General features: G+C 49.9%; 3 protein-coding genes across 4 annotated transcripts in view; all 3 read right to left on the bottom strand.

Annotated features, from left to right (window-relative positions):
- Positions 1–171: 171 nt before the first annotated feature.
- On the bottom strand, positions 172–5,272 carry LOC132464319 (uncharacterized). Of its 2 annotated transcripts, none has more exons than XM_060060635.1 (5): positions 5,005–5,272; positions 4,491–4,570; positions 4,335–4,403; positions 3,800–4,002; positions 172–2,988 (listed from the first exon to the last, which is right to left on the bottom strand). In XM_060060635.1, the coding sequence occupies exons 2-5, from the start codon at positions 4,564–4,566 to the stop codon at positions 2,128–2,130; spliced, it is 1,209 nt and encodes a 402-aa protein (XP_059916618.1). In that variant the 5' UTR covers positions 4,567–4,570; positions 5,005–5,272; the 3' UTR covers positions 172–2,127. The 2 variants fall into 2 exon arrangements, with proteins under 2 accessions (XP_059916618.1, XP_059916617.1); XM_060060634.1 differs by having other exon boundaries at positions 5,083–5,270.
- A 1,453-nt stretch (positions 5,273–6,725) lies between these two features.
- On the bottom strand, positions 6,726–15,060 carry syt8 (synaptotagmin VIII). The gene is made up of 9 exons (XM_060060632.1): positions 14,816–15,060; positions 12,847–12,967; positions 11,144–11,310; positions 10,533–10,628; positions 9,267–9,434; positions 8,919–9,086; positions 8,552–8,669; positions 7,994–8,127; positions 6,726–7,741 (listed from the first exon to the last, which is right to left on the bottom strand). The coding sequence occupies exons 1-9, from the start codon at positions 14,891–14,893 to the stop codon at positions 7,499–7,501; spliced, it is 1,293 nt and encodes a 430-aa protein (XP_059916615.1). The 5' UTR covers positions 14,894–15,060; the 3' UTR covers positions 6,726–7,498.
- Positions 15,061–15,694: 634 nt separating this feature from the next.
- The window catches only part of dldh (dihydrolipoamide dehydrogenase), a 9,119-nt gene continuing 2,983 nt past the window's right edge, over positions 15,695–21,830 (bottom strand). The window contains exons 2-8 of the mRNA XM_060061577.1: positions 21,743–21,829; positions 21,371–21,561; positions 20,798–20,968; positions 19,824–20,013; positions 16,769–16,906; positions 16,448–16,537; positions 15,695–15,987 (exon numbers count right to left, since the gene is read on the bottom strand). Coding sequence (XP_059917560.1) covers positions 15,922–15,987; positions 16,448–16,537; positions 16,769–16,906; positions 19,824–20,013; positions 20,798–20,968; positions 21,371–21,561; positions 21,743–21,829 — 933 coding nt within the window. The 3' untranslated portion in view covers positions 15,695–15,921. The remainder of the gene's footprint in view (positions 15,988–16,447; positions 16,538–16,768; positions 16,907–19,823; positions 20,014–20,797; positions 20,969–21,370; positions 21,562–21,742; position 21,830) is intronic.

Here is a 21,830-nt window from a genome sequence, read left to right as displayed (position 1 = left end):
ATCTTCTTTTTTTTTTTGGAGTTTAAGTTCAGAACTCATTATTTATACTTAGAATTTATCCTCAGCACTCATGGGACAAAAAATCCCATATGGCCCTTATCCTCTTCTGTACAATCCAGACCTCGTAGATCAAATGTAATGTAAAGGTGAATAAATGAAAGCAATTCCTGACACGTTTCTCACTTCATTTTATATCGTTTTTCAATTAGTAATAGTTAACAAAACATTGGAGTAAACAAAACAGTCATCCACTAGTTTCACAGTACGTCTGCAGGGTGACTAGAAAACACTTCACATGGTCACATGGCATTCGTGGAAACATTCGGCCACTATGAGTTCACCTGAGAGACCTGCTAGAAATTATCATGTGTTCACTACAACAACAAGCAGCCATCGAGAGCAACAGCAGAACCACGAGAACACATGAAATCAAATCAACCACCAAAGCACCAAACTGAAAAGCTGCAAGAATCACTTCATTACAAGTCAATAGGAAACATTTACACAAATAGTGGAAAATATCAAAGTCAATGCCCATGAAATGCATACAGTGTGCAAATATCACCTCACGTCCGGGTACTTCTCCACCTCAAGGCACCGTACAGCTGGCTCCGGGAGCCACTGGAGACCACCACGTCCTAGCACTACCTCATCATACAGTCCCAAATGGGTCCCCACTAACACTACCTCATCATACAGTCCCCCACTGGGTGAGGGCTAACCCCACTAACACTCCCACCAAGCCCTCACTAAGTCCCAACTTAGTCCTTACACTTCCACCAAGTCTACTGAGTCCTCACACACTCCCTCCTATGTCCCAGCTAGGTCCCCACTGAGTCCTCACACACTCCCTCCTATGTCACAGCTAGGTCCCCACTGAGTCCTCACACACTCCCTCCTATGTCACAGCTAGGTCCCCACTGAGTCCTCACACACTCCCTCCTATGTCCCAGCTAGGTCCCCACCGAGTCCTCACACAATCCCTCCTATGTCACAGCTAGGTCCCCACTGAGTCCTCACACACTCCCTCCTATGTCCCTACTCCCTCCAGTCCCTATAGATATGCGTAGCATTGAGACAACTTTCAGGTTACAGGTTTTAGACAACACACATTCCCCACAGTCAGAGACCACATTAGAAAATCAATGTCCACTGAACCACTGACTTAGGGTTAGGGGATCCTACACCTGATTCAAAAGGCCAATAGTGTTCTACTTTAAATCCTATTATAATCTACCAAGGTAGAATTGATAACTTGGGGTTTTGGATGAGGTTGAGGGCTCAAGGCCCATCCGACCAGGACTGCCTACGCACACTAGAGTAACTCATCTACCAGCCTCAAGACATCATCAATCAATCTGGGATGACCCAATCCAGGGTACCCAGGTTGGCCATCTGGTTTGGACCATCATTAAGGGGGATATAGTACAACAGAACAACTAGAGCGTGTGCATTTGGACATTTCTGCAACTCATCTTTGAGCAGAATCCCTGAAGCCTAGCGATGTGCTCCTTCCTCACCTTCATCTTCCTCGCCCCAGCCCATGGGTGAGCCTAGCTGGGGTGAGGCATTTAAAAGCTATGCTTGTGCAAACTTCGTTCTTGCAATAGATGGCTGTCAGAGTTCATAAATAGTTGCGAGACGAGTTAAAGACGAAGAGTCCACACCAAAGAGAACAACAGCGTTCACACCGATGTGTTTCTGGAAGAAGAAGGATTCTCTTCTCTGGAAGAGCAGTTCACGTCCTTACGTTTGTTTCTTTGTGATCGGGCCCCGCGGTGGGCGGCCACTGGGGTCCTTCAGAGTCTCCCACCCTGGAGTGACATCAACAGTCTCCTGAGTTCCACTGATATTAAACACCGAGCACGTCACGCCAAAGACATGTTTACCACAGAGCCGGAGACAGCCTCCACATCAAGCCTACTGCATGTCCTCTCCCCCGGGGAGGAGCAGGAGGAGCAGGAGGAGGGACATGTTGCAGATAACACTTCACAACAACGATCACCGTACGCAAGCACAAACACCCACGCTGCCCGTACACCGGCCCGACCGTGGCGGGTCAGACAGGAGGCCTCCTCCTGGTTAGTAGGAGGAGAACCAGGAGGAACCAGGAGGAGCCAGGAGGAGTCAGGTCCAGGCCAGCCTCCGGGAGAGGGCCTGTTTGAAGCCCTCGGGGGCCATGCCCCCCCCCGGGTGCAGGGTGCGCTCCAGGGCCACCAGCACGTCCTGGTGACGCTCCCTGATGTTGAGGGGGTGTCGCGAGCGCAGCAGCTCGTAGGCGGGCAGCAGCCGCATGTGGTGCTTCACCATCAGGTACTGGATGACCACGGTGGGCGCCAGCGACGAGCCGTCCCCGCAGTGCACCAGCACCCGCTTCTTCCTCTCCGCCGACGCCTCCATGCACCCGTTGATGTCCTGGAAGCAGCGCTGCTGCAGCGTGGGGGCGTCGCCCGGTGCCAGCTCCATGTCCACCTTGAGGCGGGACCAGGAGTGGCGTGCGCGCCGCGAGCAGGTGCAGGGGATCAGGCTGAGGGCGGGGCTGCCGCTGGTGTCGATCACGCTGTCGATGTTGTTCCTGCAGAGCGCGCGCCCGCTGTACGCCGCGTTCAGGTTCCCCACGAAGATGTAGTCCGTCACCTTGGAGATGACCGGCTCCGAGTACTGGACCTGCTCCCCCGGGGAGGCCCGGGGGGACGGGGGCCCCGGGGCGGGGTCGGGGGCCCGGCCGGCGCCCGCGGGGCCCGTGGCGGCCCGCCGGCTGTAGTTGCGAAGCTTGGTGGAGCCGGTGCGGGACGGGGGGTTGGAGTCCGACTCTGAGCTGCTGTTCCACGGCGGGGAGAAGAGGGAGAAGCGGCCCGAGGACTTGGTCCTCTGGAGGACCTCCACGGGGCTGGAGCCCCCCGCCGACCCCCCCGCCGCACAGAACAGGGACGCCCGCTCCAGGGACCCCGTGCTGCTGGCCGCGCCCACACTGTGGGCCTGCTCCATCTGCAACAGGAAGGAGAACGTCTCATCCTGGGCCCTGTAGACCAGTGTGGTGTGTATGTATGCTTGCATGTATGTGTATATAAACACTTTTACACAGCCAAATATGCCCGTCTTATGCACACCTTTTTCCCGGCATGGATCGCGCGTTTACACTGACAGAGGTCATTTACCGGCCTGATCTCGCACCCCAATTTACCCCCCCGCACCTACACATATTGGCGGTTTCATTTTGATGTGAATGTGATTAAACGGCTCTGTGGTTCCCGGGGCGGGACTTGGAAGAGGTAATATTGCGTTGTCTCTACAACAGAGACAACGCAGCCACATCAACCTCTGGAGTTCTAACTGGAGTGACAGTGAAATCCGCGAGATGCTGACCATCATGGGAGAGACGGTAATGCAGCTGCATTTAAAGAAGACGGGGAAAGATGGTGCGATCTACGAGAAAGGCTTTCCTTACGAGGCTTTAGTCAGGATAAAAAACGTGAATGTTCTTGTTTTTGCACTTATAAATAAATCGCATTTGTAGCCAAAACTCAGATGTATACTCATTCATGAGTAACAAATTAAAACTTTTGGAGTATGCCAATTATTAAGTGTGTGTGTGTGTGTGTGTGTGTGTGTGTGTGTGTGTGTGTGTGTGTGTGTGTGTGTGTGTGTGTGTGTGTGTGTGTGTGTGTGTGTGTGTGTGTGTGTGTGTGTGTGTGTGTGTGTTGCCTGGGCCTTAAGGTTGTGTGAATATATATGTGTGTGTGTGTGTGTTGCCTGGGCCTTAAGGTTGTGTGAATATATATGTGTGTGTGTGTGTTACCTGGGCCTTCAGGTTGTTCCTCCACTCCAGGGAATCCAGGGCCCGGAACCTTCCGCTGCTGTCGGAAGAGACTGACAGGCAGAGGGGCCGGTGGGGGCGGGGGGGCCGTGGGGCCCGGGGGGGCAGCTGCGGGGTCAGCGCCATGGCAACGGGGCCCGGGTCAGCCGGCTCAGTCCTGCTCATCATCAGGTCCGGGCAAGAACCTGGCAGGGGGGGGGGGGCATTAGAATACTGCCTTCTGATTGGATGAGTACTGGGGTTTCAGACAGACTGCGCTGTTCCCATGCCGATACCAGTATCTGAAATTCCTACGATACTCTTCCTAAAATGCATGTTTGCGTATCGGATATCGGCGAGTACGCAAATCCGTGTGCCGATCCAATACCGTCACATGACTCATTTACTACACAGGCAGAGAACATCAAACACTACGGTGTTATGCTGCGTTCGGAGGTGGAAATGTGTACCAGAACATCTCTCGACTGTATAGCACTAACCTTGAGGTACTGAGAAGGGAAGCGGAGGTTAGACCTACCAGCACATTGGGAGGGGATCTGCAGGCTCCAGGAGGTCCTGAGGAGGTCTGAGAGGTTCTTGGCGACGGCTGTAGTAGAGAAACACCTCGAAGTTACTTCATTGTTCATTTACATTGAATGTAAGTTTAGACATTAAGGTATGAAACTCGTCTCACCAACTCGGCCATGGTGCTTGAGGAACGGCTTGGTCTCCAACTTCACGTTTTTACTCCACTTCCCCGCCGCCTCCATCCTGCTGTTGGTCGGAGACACGAACAACTCAAAATGTTTTCCTACATAACTGAGCGAACCCTTTCACCTGCACACCACTGATGGTGGTTTAAACGGATCTGACTCGAACGCCGCGGAGATGCGTTCAAGCACCATGGAAACTCAACCACATTGCTGCACAGAGATGCGTTCAAACTCTGTTTCAAAGACGCACGTTTGGCCCAATGCATGAGATCAGACCACAGATAAATGTTATAAATAGCTCACAGCGTTGGTAACATACAGAGCTCAATACAGCTAGCTTCATTGCTAGCATTGCATCCTTTAAAAGCAGCAGCAGCTCCGTGCGACCCCCCTAGCATCAGTCCAGCCCTGCTCACCAGGACCAGAGCCAGACCCGGAGGACAGACACCCCGGGCCCACACCGGAGCATCACAACACAATGATAGTGGTCTTTACCAGGTAGCCCCCGTAGCGTTGGGTTCGCTAGCTTCCCACGGGCTAATGCTAATGCTTAAGCTAAAGCTGCTCGCCCACCTCGGGTCTCCTCGTCCGCATGGTTCCGCTCGGCTCGGACGACATGTACCCCCCTGGTCGATGAGCTGGTCTAGATAGACCAGCCGGTGGTACCCGAGTTTAGACCTGAGACTGAACCTGAGCTGGTCGCCATCACATCCGCTGGTGAGCAGCGTGACGTCACGGGGGCGGGGCTACACTTTCACTTATTAAGTGATGCTGTTCAACACTTAATATGTGATGCTGTTCAACACTTAATTTGTGATGCAGTTCAACACTTAAACCAATCTAAGTCGACCCATCTTGCTGCTGCATTAAATATATACATTAAAAATATAATTTCGGTTGCATGATGCACCAAATTTGACGTCCACCCTTGAGTAATCAATGAGTAAATTAAGAAGTAAATCGCTAAATAGTTTGGAACACAGCAAGGTTTTCCCATCACAACAGCAATGATTAACAACGCCGAACCAAACTTAAAGTTGCACTAAAAGTTAAGTCATTGGTTTTACAATCCAGTCCGCAGAATGTCTGACGCTATTGCACTTGGCTCCTCTATTGTATATAATGACTCCTTTTCTAGGCCTAGTCGCTGTGTGTTTCTGGATAATATCACATGTCTAGGAAGGATCACAAACCTTGGTGCATTGAGCGATGGATGGTTCCTGCCCTGCGCCCTGCCGGAGACTGAATGAGAGCTCATTAGTAGTGCTGATGCTGAGGATGCTCTGGGTGGCAAGGTAACACCTCTGATGTCACTGTTCTCCATAACGACCAGAATGTGCATCTCTGGCCTCCGTCATCAATAAAGGAAATTCATTAGGCGTGGAGGAAAAACAATTACGGTGGAAACAGGGAGGTGAATCCACACGCTGGTTGAAGGTGTAATCTCGGCTTTTATATTCTAATCGACATGTTCTGCTGTGACACCCGCGTTTCCTGTCTGGGATTTATAAAAGAATATCTTTATTTATTGATTTATTATAAGGCCATATTTTAGGTTTAGTCTACGTACGAGAATAATTGTATTCATTAATTCAGACCTTCAGACTTTAAACAACATAGTTTATATATCTACTCCAGGATATGTGTGTGTGTGTGAGAGAGAGAGAGAGAGAGAGAGAGAGAGAGAGAGAGAGAGAGAGAGAGAGAGAGAGAGAGAGAGAGAGAGAGAGAGAGAGAGAGAGAGAGAGAGAGAGAGAGAGAGAGAGAGAGAGAGAGAGAGAGAGAGAGAGAGAGTGTGTGTGTGTGTGTGTGTGTGTGTGTGTGTGTGTGTGTGTGTGTGTGTGTGTGTGTGTGTGTGTGTGTGTGTGTGTGTGTGTGTGTGTGTGTGTGTGTGTGTGTGTGTGTGTGTGTGTGGGGGGGGTGTTAAAGATTAGCATCTCAAAAAGCCTCCTGGAGCTCCTTACATCCTCATTCCATATCTCTGTTCCTCCTCCCTGGGAAATAAAAACAATCAACTTATTCACCCTGGAGGACATTCTGGTGTTGCCAAGGTCCTAGCTCCCCCGCTCTCTCATCAGACAGAGCGGGGGAGAGAGAGAGGATTCTGACTGATTGTATTCTTCTGGACCCACTTCCTGTACATACTTAACCACTTCCTGTGAGGACATCAACTTCCTGCTGCCATGGAGGTTTGTAAATGAACTGATGTCTGCCGCTTTTGGGATAGCCAAATATATTTAATACAGGGAGTAAATATGACAAACAGGCCAGTTTTTGTTCTTAACAATCAAATGTATATTAGATCCAGAGTGATGTTGCAGGTGTTGATGTCACGGGACAAGAGATCCGTGGATTAGGGAGAGACTGAGTCTGCTCTTCTGGTTCACTTCCCCCTGAGCCACTTCAAGTTCAACAACCTGCAGGACCTGCTGGAGGTTCTGAAGGACCCAGGGCTGGAGGTTCTGTAGAGGACCTGCTGGAGGTTCTGAAGGACCCAGGGCTGGAGGTTCTGAAGGACCCAGGGCTGGAGGATCTGAAGGACCCAGGGTAGGAGGTTCTGAAGGACCCAGGGCTGGAGGTTCTGTAGGACCCAGGGCAGGAGGTTCTGTAGGACCCAGGGCTGGAGGTTCTGAAGGACCCAGGGCTGGAGGTTCTGAAGGACCCAGGGCTGGAGGTTCTGAAGGACCCAGGGCAGGAGGTTCCGAAAGACCCAGGGCTGGAGGTTCTGAAGGACCCAGGGCAGGAGGTTCCGAAGGACCCAGGGCTGGAGGTTCTGTAGGACCCAGGGCTGGAGGTTCTGAAGGACCCAGGGCTGGAGGTTCTGTAGGACCCAGGGCTGGAGGTTCTGTAGGACCCAGGGCTGGAGGTTCTGAAGGACCCAGGGCTGGAGGTTCTGAAGGACCCAGGGCTGGAGGTTCTGAAGGACCTGCTGGAGGTTCTGAAGGACCTGCTGGAGGTTCTTCGGGGGACCCCGGGGGACGAGGACCCCTCAGCGCTGCCTGCTGATCATCTTGGGCAGGGCCAGCTTCCTCTTCAGCACCAGGGTGGAGTTGACCTGCTCGGCGGTCAGCAGCGTGTGCCACTGGCCGACCGGCCGGCGGGGGTTGGCCAGCATGTCGGCCCAGTGCATCAGCTGGTTCCCCGACGCGTCCGAGCCCAAGAAGATCTTCCCCATGGCGTCGTTCCGCGACACCGCGTCGTGGTCCCACACCGACACCACCAGGTGGACCCGCTGGGGCACATGGTACAACACGGCCTTACTGCCCACCCTGACCGCATCCGCCTCCTTAACTTAACCATTGCGGTAACCCTGAACCCAAATCCCTTAACTCTGACACTTAAATAAAAGCCCTGAAATCCAAATTTAAACCCGAAACCCTTAACCACAAAATCGAACCACAAACCTGGCCCAAACCCTCATCTCCAACCCTTAACTCCAACCCTTAACTCAAGTCCTGAACCCCCACCCCGCTGTGGTCCTCACCTGGATGTGGTCGAAGGGGACGTCGAAGGAGAACGACTCGTTGAAGTACGGGCTCAACGTCTTCTTCTTGATGGAGGTCTTCTTCTTCTTCCACTTCCTCTTGTCCAGAGCCAGCTGGACCTTCACATAGGGGTCTGCACACAAACAGCAGCTTCAGCCCCGCCCCTCTACAGGGTTCCCTCTACAGGGTTCCCTCTACAGGGTTCCCCGGGACCGGGAGTCTAATGTCTCAGGCTGCTGGGAGAAGCCAGCAGTACCGGACCAACTGTAGAATATTACATTTAGGGCATTCAGCAGACGCTTTCATCCAAAGCAACTTACAATAAGTACGTTTGTCAGAAGAAAGAGAAACAACAATATATTCTCTGTCGGTACAGTAAGGATGTTCATAGAACCATCAATCACTAGGTTAACCCTTTCCTCGTATACAACAAAGATAGCTAGGATAAGGATAATATATTAAGCATTATATTATTCAAATGAGAAGAAAGATAAGGTGTACAGGAATGAGATGATTCCCCGTTCATCTGTCCTCCTGTGATGTCACTTCCTGTCTACCTGAGGACCCTCCCAGGTCCATGCTCTTAAGGTTCCTGGCCTCCAGGACAACCACCGTCAGACGGCCCCCCGCCGGCACGTAGCGCAGAGAGATGCAGATCTCTCCTAGGTCCTCAGGCTGACGAACACACACACACACACACACACACACACACACACACACACACACACACACACACACACACACACACACACACACACACACACACACACACACACACACACACACACACACACACACACACACTCTGAGGGTCTGGACAGAGGGCCAGGATTGAGGGACTGAGGATCAGGAATGAGGGTCTAGCCTGAGGGATTGAGTGTCTGGATTTAGGGCCAGGAATGAGGGACTGAGGTCAGGACTGACCTCACACTTGAGGGGGTCGCTGAGGTCCAGCCACTCCTCGATCACGTGGTTCCAGTCCACAGAGCTGAGGTCCACCCTCAGCTCCCCGATGATGTCGTGTTTGGAGAACCTGTTGAAGTCGAACACCTGCATGACCACCGCCGACGCGGCCAGCACGCTCCTCGTCACCTGAGGAACACACACACACACACACCTCAGGCTGAGGCCTTCACCTGGCTCCTTCCTGTCGTGTTACTGAGTATAACTGTTTAATGAGGAGTTCACAACCAAGAGGCTGAGCTGAACCTGAAGCTCCGCAGGAGGCCCCGGCTCACCTGGAGGGGGAAGAGCTCGTTGCAGAACGCTCACCTGGAAGGTGAAGTGCTCGTTGAACAGCGGGCTGAGCGTGTTGCGGTGGACTTTGGTCTCGTAGGTCTTTGTCCTGCTGGGGGAGATGTAGACCTTCACGTAGGGGTCTGAGGACCCCCCCAGGTCCATGGCCATCAGCTTGGCCGCCTGCTTGATACCCACCGTCAGCTAGGAGGACAGGAAGAGGAGGAGATACCAGACAAGAAGTAGATACACAGGAAGAGGCATGAGATACCAGACAAGAAGAGGATGAGATACCAGACAGGAAAGTAGATACACAGGAAGACTGGGGGCCTCTACGAATAGTCATTGCGAGTATTGCTGACTTCTAGCGTCTCTAGCGTGGAACTACAGTTTTCCGAAGTTGGACTGCAACAAGCGCTCTTTCCATCCATGTGTTCTTGTCATATTGATCTCAGTCAGGTTGTCGCCAAGAGTGAGAATCACTTAGGTCGGATTTGGCCAACAGGAATATTTTAGGCCCCTTGAATCCCAAATCACGTGAAAAAAAAAAAAAAGGCTAAACTTATGTTGAGTTTTAAATGAATTGCCCCCAGTAGTCTTTCTTAAATGTGAAGTCTGCATTTTATACATTATAATATAAATAAAATATCTATTTTCCTTCCATAAAGGTTGGTCAGGAGAAACCTATGCCAAAGGAGGGTTAAAGGATGCATCGAGGCTCCTTTCCTGAGCATTTTTAGAATTTCCTCCTAAGAACTTCCGGGTCATTTCATTAGGAAAGGAAATTTCCTATGCAAAAAAGAGAATCTGCAGAGGCCCCGGAAGTAGATACACAGGAGGATAGGAAGTAGTTACACAGGAAGACAGGAGACAGATAACCAGCCAACAGGAAGTACATACCCAGCACACAGGAAGCAGATAGCAGATAGTATGTGCACCGCAGTCATACAGCAGATCTCCTGCAGACAGGGAGGAAAAACCCAGTAAGAACCCGTGAAGAAAGGAAGCAGACTGGAAGCATACACCCAGCAGACAGGAAGCAGACAGGAAGCAAATACCCAGCAGACCGGAAGCAAATACCCAGCAGACAGGAAGCAAATACCCAGCAGACCGGAAGCAAATACCCAGCAGACAGGAAGCAAATACCCAGCAGGCAGGAAGCAAATACCCAGCAGGCAGGAAGCAGGCACCCAGCAGACAGGAAGCAGGTAGGTTGTCCTGATAGGTGGACCATCAGGGAAACTAAAGGGCGTGTATCGATGGCTGGGAGGGCCTTGAAGGTGTAACCATTGTAACGCTGACCTCGGTCTTGGTGGCCTGGTAGTCCAGAGAGTACAGCAGCTTCCCTCGCTTCTTCTGGTTGGAGCCGTACCCGTTATCATCCCTGCCGGAGCCCACCTGGCACACACACACATGCAAACACACACACACACACACACACACACACACACACACACACACACACACACACACACACACACACACACACACACACACACACACACACACACACACACACACACACACGCACACACCAGAAAGACACACACACACGCACCAATACAAATAACTACAAAATAATAACAACACAAAACTAGACTATACAACACAACGCAGACACACGTCCAAAGAACTACGCAAAGCAACACAATAACAAAATCACAATGACTACATGATAACAACACAATAACTAAACTATACAACACAAGAACACACAATATTACACAACAACTCAATACAATGACATCAATAATGCAACAGATAAACAACAATAACACAACATGAAAAAACACACAGACAGTGGAGTCAACCACCCCCCACCACCACACACAACGCACATCAGCCACCACACAACAGACTCACGGACACACCACACAACAGGTGTGTCCGGTGGCCAGCAGGGGGCGTCTCACCAGCGCGGCGCCACTCGCCGCCTCCAGCCCCTTCAGCTCCAGCTGATGCTTCTTCTTCTTCTTGCGGCTCTTCTTCCGTTTGCAGTAGCAGCAGATGCAGAGGCAGATGACCACCAGGACCACCAGCCCCCCCGCGGCCAGGATGGCATACAGCGCCCAGAGTGGAACTACGGCCCCGGTGGAAGAGGAGGGAACAGCGGAGAATGGACATCAGACCCTGGAGCCCTCGTCTAAAGGGCTGATTATGGTCCCACGTTCACGCAACGCAAGGGGGTTACGGACCCGTTACGTCCTAGCAGACCCTCCTTGCGTCCACCTCAAGGCCCTGACGTGCGCCTCCCAATAATTGTAACATTCCGTCGAGGCGACGCAGCAGCAAGGGCTGTGATTGGTCCGCTCACTAGAACCCGACGCAGAGCCACAAAGGTTCACGACTGCGTCGAAGCCTCTGCGTGGTCCTTGCGTTGCGTGAACGTAGGACCATAATCAGCCCTTAACATTGAGGGTCACATGGTGGGGCTGGGATCTGCTCCTGAATGATGGTCGCTGGTTTAAGGAACCTAGTCCATACAACTCTTATCTAAGATTAAGGGACTGATCCTGGTTACAATATCAACTTAAATGCAAGTTTTTTAAGTTTTAACGACGTGGTGTATGTGCATTGGTGTGACCAGGTGTGTTTTGGTTTCTGTAGGTGTGTGTTGGTGTGTGACCAGGTGTGTGTGTTGGTGTGTGTGGGTGTGTGTGGGTGTGTGTGAGTGTTTGGGTGTGTTGGTGTGGGACCAGGTGTGTGTGGGTGTGTGACCAGGTGTGTGTTGATGTGTGAGCAGGTGTGTGTTGGTGTGTAACCAGGTGTGTGTTGGTGTGTGACCAGGTGTGTGTTGGTGTGTGACCAGGTGTGTGTTGGTGTGTGACCGGGTGTGTGTCGGTGTCTGACCGGGTGTATGTTGGTGTGTGACCAGGTGTGTGTTGGTGTCTGACCAGGTGTGTGTTGGTGTCTGACCAGGTGTGTGTTGGTGTGTGACCAGGTGTGTGTTGGTGTCTGATCCGGTGTGTGTTGGTGTGTGACCAGGTGTGTGTTGGTGTCTGATCCGGTGTGTGTTGGTGTGTGACCAGGTGTGTGTTGGTGTGTGACCAGGTGTGTGTTGGTGTCTGACCAGGTGTGTGTTGGTGTCTGACCAGGTGTGTGTTGTGTGTGACCAGGTGTGTGTTGGTGTGTGACCAGGTGTGTGTTGGTGTCTGACCAGGTGTGTGTTGGTGTGTAACCAGGTGTGTGTTGGTGTGTAACCAGGTGTGTGTTGGTGTCTGACCAGGTGTGTGTTGGTGTGTGACCAGGTGTGTGTTGGTGTGTGTTGGTGTCTGACCAGGTGTGTGTTAGTGTGTGACCAGGTGTGTGTTGTTGTGTGACCAGGTGTGTGTTGGTGTCTGACCCGGTGTGTGTTGGTGTGTAACCAGGTGTGTGTTGGTGTGTGACCAGGTGTGTGTTGGTGTCTGACCAGGTGTGTGTTGGTGTGTGACCAGGTGTGTGTTGGTGTCTGACCAGGTGTGTGTTGGTGTCTGACCAGGTGTGTGTTGGTGTGTAACCAGGTGTGTGTTGTTGTGTGACCAGGTGTGTGTTGGTGTGTGACCAGGTGTGTGTTGGTGTGTTGGTGTCTGTAGGTTTGTGACCAGGTGAGACCAGGTAAGGGGCGGGGTTTACTTACAGGGAAGGTCATGCAGTATCTGGTCGATGAAGCCGGGGGCGGCGGTGGAGTTGGAGCTGTTCTGTGTGACGGAGGTCAGGGGGGTGGAGGCGGTGGACGTGATATTCATCATGGCTGCGTTCTGGAAAACAAACATACATGAAGCAGGCGTTGATCCAGGAACCACGAGGAAACGATGGCCTGACGAGGAGGCGATCGGTCTCATGTCTGACCTCTGCCACCATAGTGCTGCTGCCCCTGGTGGAGGAGGACGGTAGTACACAGAGAGGGTCCCTAGTGGAGGAGGACGGTAGTACACAGAGAGGGTCCCTAGTGGAGGGGGACGGTATTACACAGAGAGGGTCCCTAGTGGAGGGGGACGGTAGTACACAGAGAGGGTCCCTAGTGGAGGGGGACGGTATTACACAGAGAGGGTCCCTGAGAGGGGGACGGTATTACACAGAGAGGGTCCCTAGTGGAGGGGGGCGGTATTACACAGAGAGGGTCCCTGATGGAGGGGGACGGTATTACACAGAGAGGGTCCTTAGTGAAGGGGGACGGTATTACACAGAGAGGGTCCCTAGTGGAAGGGGGCGGTATTACACAAGAGGGTCCCTGATGGAGGGGGACGGTATTACACAGAGAGGGTCCCTAGTGGAGGGGGACGGTATTACACAGAGAGGGTCCCTGATGGAGGGGGACGGTATTACACAGAGAGGGTCCCTGATGGATGGGGACGGTAATACACCAAGAGGGTCCTTAGTGGAGGGGGCGGTATTACACAGAGAGGGTTCCTAGACTCAGACTGTGTCCTATTGGGTCTAAGTCCAGCGGTCCGCAGCAGATCGCTGGACTGCTCCCCTGCAGGGAGAGCAGCTGGATCCTCAGTCCAGACTCTCTGCTTCCTCCTTGATGCTGTCGGATGAGTGCTATCCTGTGTGCGGTGGCCCACGGCGTCGCTGATGCCCTGTGTGACGTCACATCCTGTGTGCGGTGTCGCTCCTTATGATGTCACATCCTGTGTGTGGTGCCCATGGTATCGCTGTCGCCCCGTGTGATGTCACATTCTGTGTGCGGTGTCCCTCCTTGTGATGTCACATCCTGTGTGCGGTGCCCGCGGTATCGCTGTCGCCCCGTGTGATGTCACATCCTGTGTGCGGTGCCCGTGGCGAAGCCTTGTTGAGTCAGTCTCTTGTTGACCGAGCGGGGAGGGCGGGCCGTTAGCTAAGGGCGGGGTTCCTCTGATAACATTCTCCACTAATGAGGCCGAGTGTGGACCCTGGGCAGACCAGACCAGACTAGAACCGGTCCAAACCAGACCAACATCTTATCCATCAGGAAGAATCCAAGAACAGACAGAAACCCTAGTTCACTGTTAAAAACGTCTATAGCCAATATTGACCAAACTCAGAGCCAGGAGCCACTCTAATTTCGGCAGCACCCTTATTGTGTAGATATTCATTTAAGACTCACAAGGCTTTATTAATCTTGCTTGAAAGTTTTAGTTTTCGGTCACCATTGCGCTTATCAAGAGATATCAATTGAAATAGTATATCAACAATTAAAAGAAAGATAGTTAGAAAAGGTAAATAGAAAAACACATGGCAATACAAATTGTCTGAAATGAAACACAACTTCTCACTGAATAAACTAAATGAAACCTGTGGTTCAGTTTTGACTGGTAATATAATGTTTCTGATTTGAAGTGGTTTTCTTTAGAACAGCGACTGACTCCATCACCTGGTCAACATCTGGAGGCATTAACATGAACTCATTGTTCATCATTACCGGATTAAAGGCTTCAGACCAGGAGCATTAGTGAGTCTGGTCCTCAGAGCAGAAGATCTGGTTCACAAGACAAACACAGGAGGCACACACTGCGCTAAGTACACTTCCATTCCCGGCAGGTAAACGCTTCTCTCTCTTTTTCTTGAACGACTTAGTCTGCGCTACTTTCCCTCTCTGAAAGCAGGTGAGACGGCGGTCTTACCTGGCGACTGGTTTTGGGGCCGTTTGTTCCGTCCACAGCTCTGGTGATGTCAATCACATATCGACTCCCGGTGCTCATGCGCTTTATTTACGCACAGCGCGTTCCTCCGCTAGCAGCGCGTTCATTCTTCCTGATCTACTCAGCGACACCCCGCCCACACTGTACACACTGATCCGACCAAACTGTACACACTGCAGCACGCTGAACCGACCGCACTGTACACACTGACTGATCCGACCAAACTGCAGCATGCTCATCCGACCACACTGTATTCCCTGGAGCAAGCTGATGCTCAGCCTAAGAGTATAAACTGTAATGCATTTATTGATTGGCTGCCGAGTCGACTATACTCACACACACGCACACACATACATACAACCAACCACAAAGACAAACTACACACAGACAAGCACGCACGCAACTTCTGTAATATTAAGTATTATATGTACTACAACTAACGTGTAATATTAACTTGCATAATATATTCGTTTTAGCTCAAATTTACCAGACACATCCGTCAGGTAATTAATAGTGATAGCAATAATGATATCAATAAAATCCTGGCCTATAACCGAAATATTTTATACAGTATGGCCTGCCCATACCTGTTTGACATCGTACTGTTGATGCTCCTAAACCCCACCCACTCTCCCTAAACCGCACCCACTCACCCTAAACCCCTCCCAAAACCCCTCCCACTCCTCAGAAACCCCTCCCACTCCTCAGAAACCCCTCTCGCTCATCAGAAAAACCAGCAGGAGCCAGCAAATGTATTAAATTGTTCTGTTAAGCAACTTAATTTATTGTTTGAACACCATGAATTGTTTTATAAACGGTTATTTTGGAAACGAAAAAATAATTAAATAAAGAAAGCAAGACTGAGATCTCTGGCCAATAACTTTATTGTTCTCACCAAATGTTTAAATAACAAAGTATTGCACAGCGAGGGGCGGGGCTACTGGTGTTGTGCGTGAGTGTTTCTTGGGTCAGAGGTCGTAGAGAGAATTATTATGTACAGAGAGAGAGGGGGGTGAGAGAGAAGGGGCTGAGAGAGAGAGAGAGAGAGAGTGAGAGAGCAAGAGAGCGCAGGAGCGAGCGAGGAGATCTCAGAAGTTGATGGCTTTACCGAAGGATGCAGCGAGGTTGGCTTCTCTGAAGGCTTCCGACACCGTCTGGAGAGAAGACCATGCAAACATTAATGAGGGACATCTACTACAGGAACTACAGTGCTTTAAGGAGCTGAACTCCCATCACGTTAACGAGCTGAACTTCATCACGTTAACGAGCTAAACCCCATCACGTCAACGAGTTTAACTCCATCACGCTAACGAGCGGTACTCCGTTACCTTAACGAGTTTAACTCCTTCACGTTAACGAGTTTAACTCCATCACGTTAACGAGCGGTATTCCGTTACATTAATGAGCAGTACTCCATCACGTTATCAAGCTGAACTACATCACGTTAACGAGCTGAACTACATCACGTTAACGAGCTGAACTACATCACGTTAACGAGCTGCACCATGCGAGGCCGTACTTTGAGGACTCACCACTCAAACACCGTATTATGAGTGTGCATTGGGCTATGTAGCAATGCAGTAGTATTAGTAGAACTGGAGTAGTAGTACTCACAGGGTGGGCGTGGCAAACGCGGGCCACATCCTCACAGGAAGCTCCGTACTCCATCGCTAGCGCCGCCTCGTTGATGATCTCTCCCGCCCCCTGGTGGACAAACAGAGTTACTGTTTAACAGACTTACTAGATACTAGACAGATCTCTGCTGCCCCCTGGTGGATAAACACAGTAGTATAGCGTTTACCTAATAATTACAAACATAATAATAATGTAGTGTACATGTTGATTGCGTGCTTTTGTGTCTGCTTGATTGTGTATGTCTGCACGCATTTGCAGTCTCCTCACGGTCCCCTGTCTGTGTGTGTGTGTCTCTCTTACGGTCCCCAGGATGTGGGCCCCGATCATGCGGTCCGTCTCCTTGTGGCCGAGGATCTTCACCAGACCGTCTGTGTCCGCGTTGGTCTTCGCTCGGCTGTTGGCCGCGAAGGGGAATTTCCCCACCTTGTAGGGGATGCCCTGCACACACACACACATTAGATATATACACACACCTGGATACTACAGTACTGCTACACCTTGTCTCACATTTAATTCAGTGTTTCCCGCAGGATTTTTTTCAGCAGCGGTGGTGTGGTCCCCGATCCCGCTAGGGCGGTCCGGGGGCATGCCCCCCCGGCCGAAATTTTTTTGTACCCTTTACATTGGAATGCATGAATCTGGTGCACTTTGAGAGGAGAATATGCACTTAAATCCTATTCAAACAGTCCTGTGTATTACTGTAGATGGGATTATTGGTGTTGTAACTTTGCCTTTTGTGTCTTCATTTACAGATTTTTATATTTTTGTATAGTAATATTGAAACAAAAAATGCCACAACGCAAATATAATTTGCACAATTTATTTACAGATTTTTGCCTAATGCTTAAACACTAAACATGGTTGCTATGCCCAAAGCATAACTATTTTTTACATAAGACACTTTGTTCAAAAATGAAATCTCCTGCAACAATGGGCCAAACACATCTTTTTAAATTATAAACCTAACTAAAATTTGAAAAGAACACAGACTCACACACATAAAAAATAAAGCTAATTGAATACCAATCAGTGTGAGCCTTAGCACTACAAATAGACCTCAGGTGAGCTCAGCTCCTTTGTGAGACAGTGAGAGTCAGGGGAAGAGGACAAAAGAGCAATGATAAGCTTGTTATTGCTTAAAACACTTCTTCTTAGTCTTGGGAGTCAAAAAGTTATGAGAAAATTATAAAATAAATATAAGTCATACATAATAGAAACTATTCATGATCTTTTAAGAAGTCCTTAGGTTTTTTCCCTGCATTTATGCTAATGACCACATGCTTACAGGCGATTAGCATAAATCCCTAACTAAAATACGCGATGAAAACGGATTTTATACTCGCTGTGTATTTTTCTTTAGATGTTGGTTACGTGACGATGTGCCGCGTGCTGCGCAATTTACGTTACGTGCTGTACATTTTCTAAAAGGAGCTACGTAAAAAAAAAAATAAAAAAAATAGGAGAAGGATTTTTATTGCAGCGGCGGAGAAAATTCAGCAGCGGCGGCGTGCCGCTGCTGTGTGAACGTGGGGGAAACACTGTAATTCTTAATTTGAATCTACCAATCACATTACAAGAGACAGGATTCAAATATTTCAGAGATAAGATAGGTCTTTGTTCAAGCATCTCCTGCGCCACACTGCCAGACTGCCTATCACTGCTGATATGGAGCAGAACTTTGCTAATTGTTTAGATTTTCTGCTGGAGAGCCGAGCCAGCCTTAACCCACTGAAAACACGGTTGTGAACATGCCCCAAGCTGCCAAAAATAAAACACTATTAGCTGGCATTGGTAGCCTAGGTCCCTTAGTATTTCCAGAATGGGCTGGTATTTAACGATTTTATCATTGAAAGCAATTTCCATGTACAGATCAAACACACAGCCTATCTCAAGTAAGAGCACTTCCCTTCTGTCTGTTTAAAAACACAACATCAGGGGTATTTGGGATGTTACACATCACATCAATAGAGCTGTTAAACCATTCCGGCATGATGCGTGAATGTTTGTACATGGTCACATTTTCTAGAAATACTTCTTTAACATTGCTGGAAATCAGATCGATAAGTCGGTCATGGCGTGCAATACACAGTCCTTTGTACATAGTACAGCCATTCACAACATGGCCAACTGATTCAAGTTGATGGCCAGAGTGCATTATACAGCGTGGATAGTGCCGGTGGTGTGCAGGATACCATAATGCCAGATTGTATTTGCTAGGTAGCATCTGCAGCCTAGCTTTGGCAGTGAAACAGAGGATGTCCTCCCCAACAGCAGCATTTTTGCACATGAAGTGGGAAGCAGAGTGGTCGGCAAAGTCTAGGCATGCTAGCTTTCCCTGCATTCTAAGTCCAGTCCAGTGTTGTTTGGTCTCTGTTTGTTATATGTCAAGAAGGAATCTCCTTGCTGTTGTGTTCTGTAGTATGTGTTGTGCCTCATTGTGAAATACAGTTGCCTCTGCGGTTACAGATAGGTCGGTGACAACTGCATGCCTGTGGTGCTGTGTGTGAGTTGTGTTGTGTCCATTCCAGTTTGACTGTCATTCTGTTGCACAGATCATTTAGGTCCGGCCAGTCCGACCGAACTCCAAAGCCTGCAGCTTGTGTGTCAAGTTTCCCGCTGCTTTTCCTCCCAAAGCCTAAGAAGCTGTCCTGGCCTGCTTTGGCCAAAGGGACCTTCCTCTTCCTGAGGTCCAGCATGAGGGAAGCTCTGGCAAGCTCTCTGACAGTGGCATCAGCATTGTTAAGCATGCTGAAGAGGTGTGTCAGCCTGGTAGCAGTGTATACCCATTTGAAGTTTGGGACACCCAGCCCCCCCTCTTTATGTGAGAGGAAGATGAGATCCCGGGTAGAGTGTGAGTTCAGCCCTAGCCATTTTCTGACAGCCTGGACTGTTTTATTGTTCATGTCCTGTAAGACATTTTGCAGGATGTGGACGTTTGCAAAGAGGTGTTGAACCTTTGCCAGGGCCACCTCTCTGATAGCGTCCAGTTTCATGACTACAGGTTCTGTTCACACACACACACACACACACACACACACACACACACACACACACACACACACACACACACACACACACACACACACACACACACACACACACACACACACACACACACACACACACACACACACACAAAATAGCAACCAGGTTAACCCAGGGCATTAAGTGCACTTCCAACGGGCCTGTGAACCACAGGGACGATGATCAGGTCGAGTCCCAATCACTTCACAACAACTCCTGAAGTCGATTCAGCGGAACGCATCAAAAAAAGATTCACACCAAACGCAGGGAACCCTGAGCCCTGCTACTGTACGACATCACTCAGCGCTGACATCCCCGCTCCACCACCCACCTCCTCTTTGAGCTGCTCCTCCGTCTTGCCGATCCAGGCCACCTCGGGGTGGGTGTAGATGACGGAGGGGACACAGTTGTAGTCGATGTGCACCGCCCCCCCGGCCATCCCCTCCACACAGATGATCCCCTCGTCCTCCGCCTTGTGGGCCAGCATGGGCCCGGCCACCACGTCACCGATGGCAAAGATACTGAGAGAAGAGAAGAGAAGAGGGGGGGGGGGAGAGAGAGAGAGAGAGAGAGAGAGAGAGAGAGAGAGAGAGAGAGACTCTTTAATGTGCAGCTCAACAAAACAGAAAGTACAGAACGCTGGATTTATGGCGTGTGGATCTGGAGGTAAAGTAGTAAAGTGATCTAAACCGGAGTAGAGTCACTGCTTCAGCCAAACACAGCCTGGTTATCTTGGTGACCGAGTGCTGTCTGGGTGTGGTCCAGGGTAGTACGGTAGCAGTACTGTAACAGTACTGTGTCAGGAACAGTACCTGTGTACTGTATTAGTACTGTGTCAGTAACAGTACCTGGGTACTGTATTAGTACCAGTACCTGGGTACTGTATTAGTACTGCGTCAGTAACAGTACCTGTGTACTGTATTAGTACTGTGTCAGTAACAGTACCTGGGTACTGTATTAGTACTGTGTCAGTAACAGTACCTGTGTACTGTATTAGTACTGTGTCAGTAACAGTACCTGGGTACTGTATTAGTACTGTGTCAGGAACAGTACCTGTGTACTGTATTAGTACTGTGTCAGTAACGGTACCTGGGTACTGTATTAGTACTGTGTCAGTAACGGTACCTGGGTACTGTATTAGTACTGTGTCAGTACGAGTACCTGTGTACTGTATTAGTACTGCGTCAGTAACAGTACCTGGGTACTGTATTAGTACTGTGTCAGTAACAGTACCTGGGTACTGTATTAGTACTGCGTCAGTAACAGTACCTGTGTACTGTATTAGTACTGCGTCAGTAACAGTACCTGGGTACTGCGGTCTGGAAGCGCCCGTTGACAGGGATGCGCCCCCTGTTGTCCAGGGTGATGCCGACCCCCTCCAGCCCCAGGTTGGAGGTGAAAGGTCGTCTCCCGATGCAGACCAGCAGGACGTCACAACTCAGGGTCTCTGACTTCCCCCCCGCAGCCGCCTCCACCCTGATGGGTAGTAGAATATAACATAATATATAATAATACATTATATAAATAATATAACATAATATATAATCAAATATCAAATAGAACAATATATTATATAAATAATATAATATAATAGTATTATAATATACAATGTGCAAAGCAGTACTGACAAAACGTCTACCTTGATAGATATATAATATAATCTATAGTGTAATAAAAGCAGTACTGACAACACGTCTACCTTGATAGATATATAATATAATATAATATCTAGTGTAATAAAAGCAGTACTGACGCCACGTCTACCTTGATAGATATATAATATAATATATAGTGTAATAAAAGCAGTACTGACAACACGTCTACCTTGATAGATATATAATATAACATAATATATAGTGTAATAAAAGCAGTACTGACGCCACGTCGATCTTGCCGTCAGGCCGGCGTGACGCCCCCATGACCTTGGTCCCCAGTTTGAACTTCATGCCCTGCTTCTGCAGGATGCGCTGGAAGTTCTTGGAGATCTCCATGTCGATGCCCAGCCCCCCCACGTGGCCCAGGAACTCCACCGCCGTCACCTTGGAGCCCAGCCGCTGCCACACTGACCCCTGCAGGCCGGGAGGGGAAATACACTCCTTTAAAACCCCACTCTACTGGTAACCCTGCTGGTTATTGGTAGTCTACTAGGTACAAGTAACCCTACTTGTTATAGTTAGTCCACTAGGTACTAGTTACCCTCCTGGTTATAGTTAGTCTACTGGGTACTAGTAACCCGTGCTTTGGTCTCACCAGCTCCACTCCGATGACGCCGGCTCCGATCACGATGAGCTCTGCTGGAACCTTGCTCAGAGACAGAGCGCCGGTCGACGACACGATG

This window comes from Gadus macrocephalus, chromosome 9 (genome assembly GCF_031168955.1).
Source record: "Gadus macrocephalus chromosome 9, ASM3116895v1".
Lineage (NCBI taxonomy): Eukaryota > Metazoa > Chordata > Actinopteri > Gadiformes > Gadidae > Gadus > Gadus macrocephalus.
This window is presented reverse-complemented; position numbering and strand designations above follow the sequence as displayed.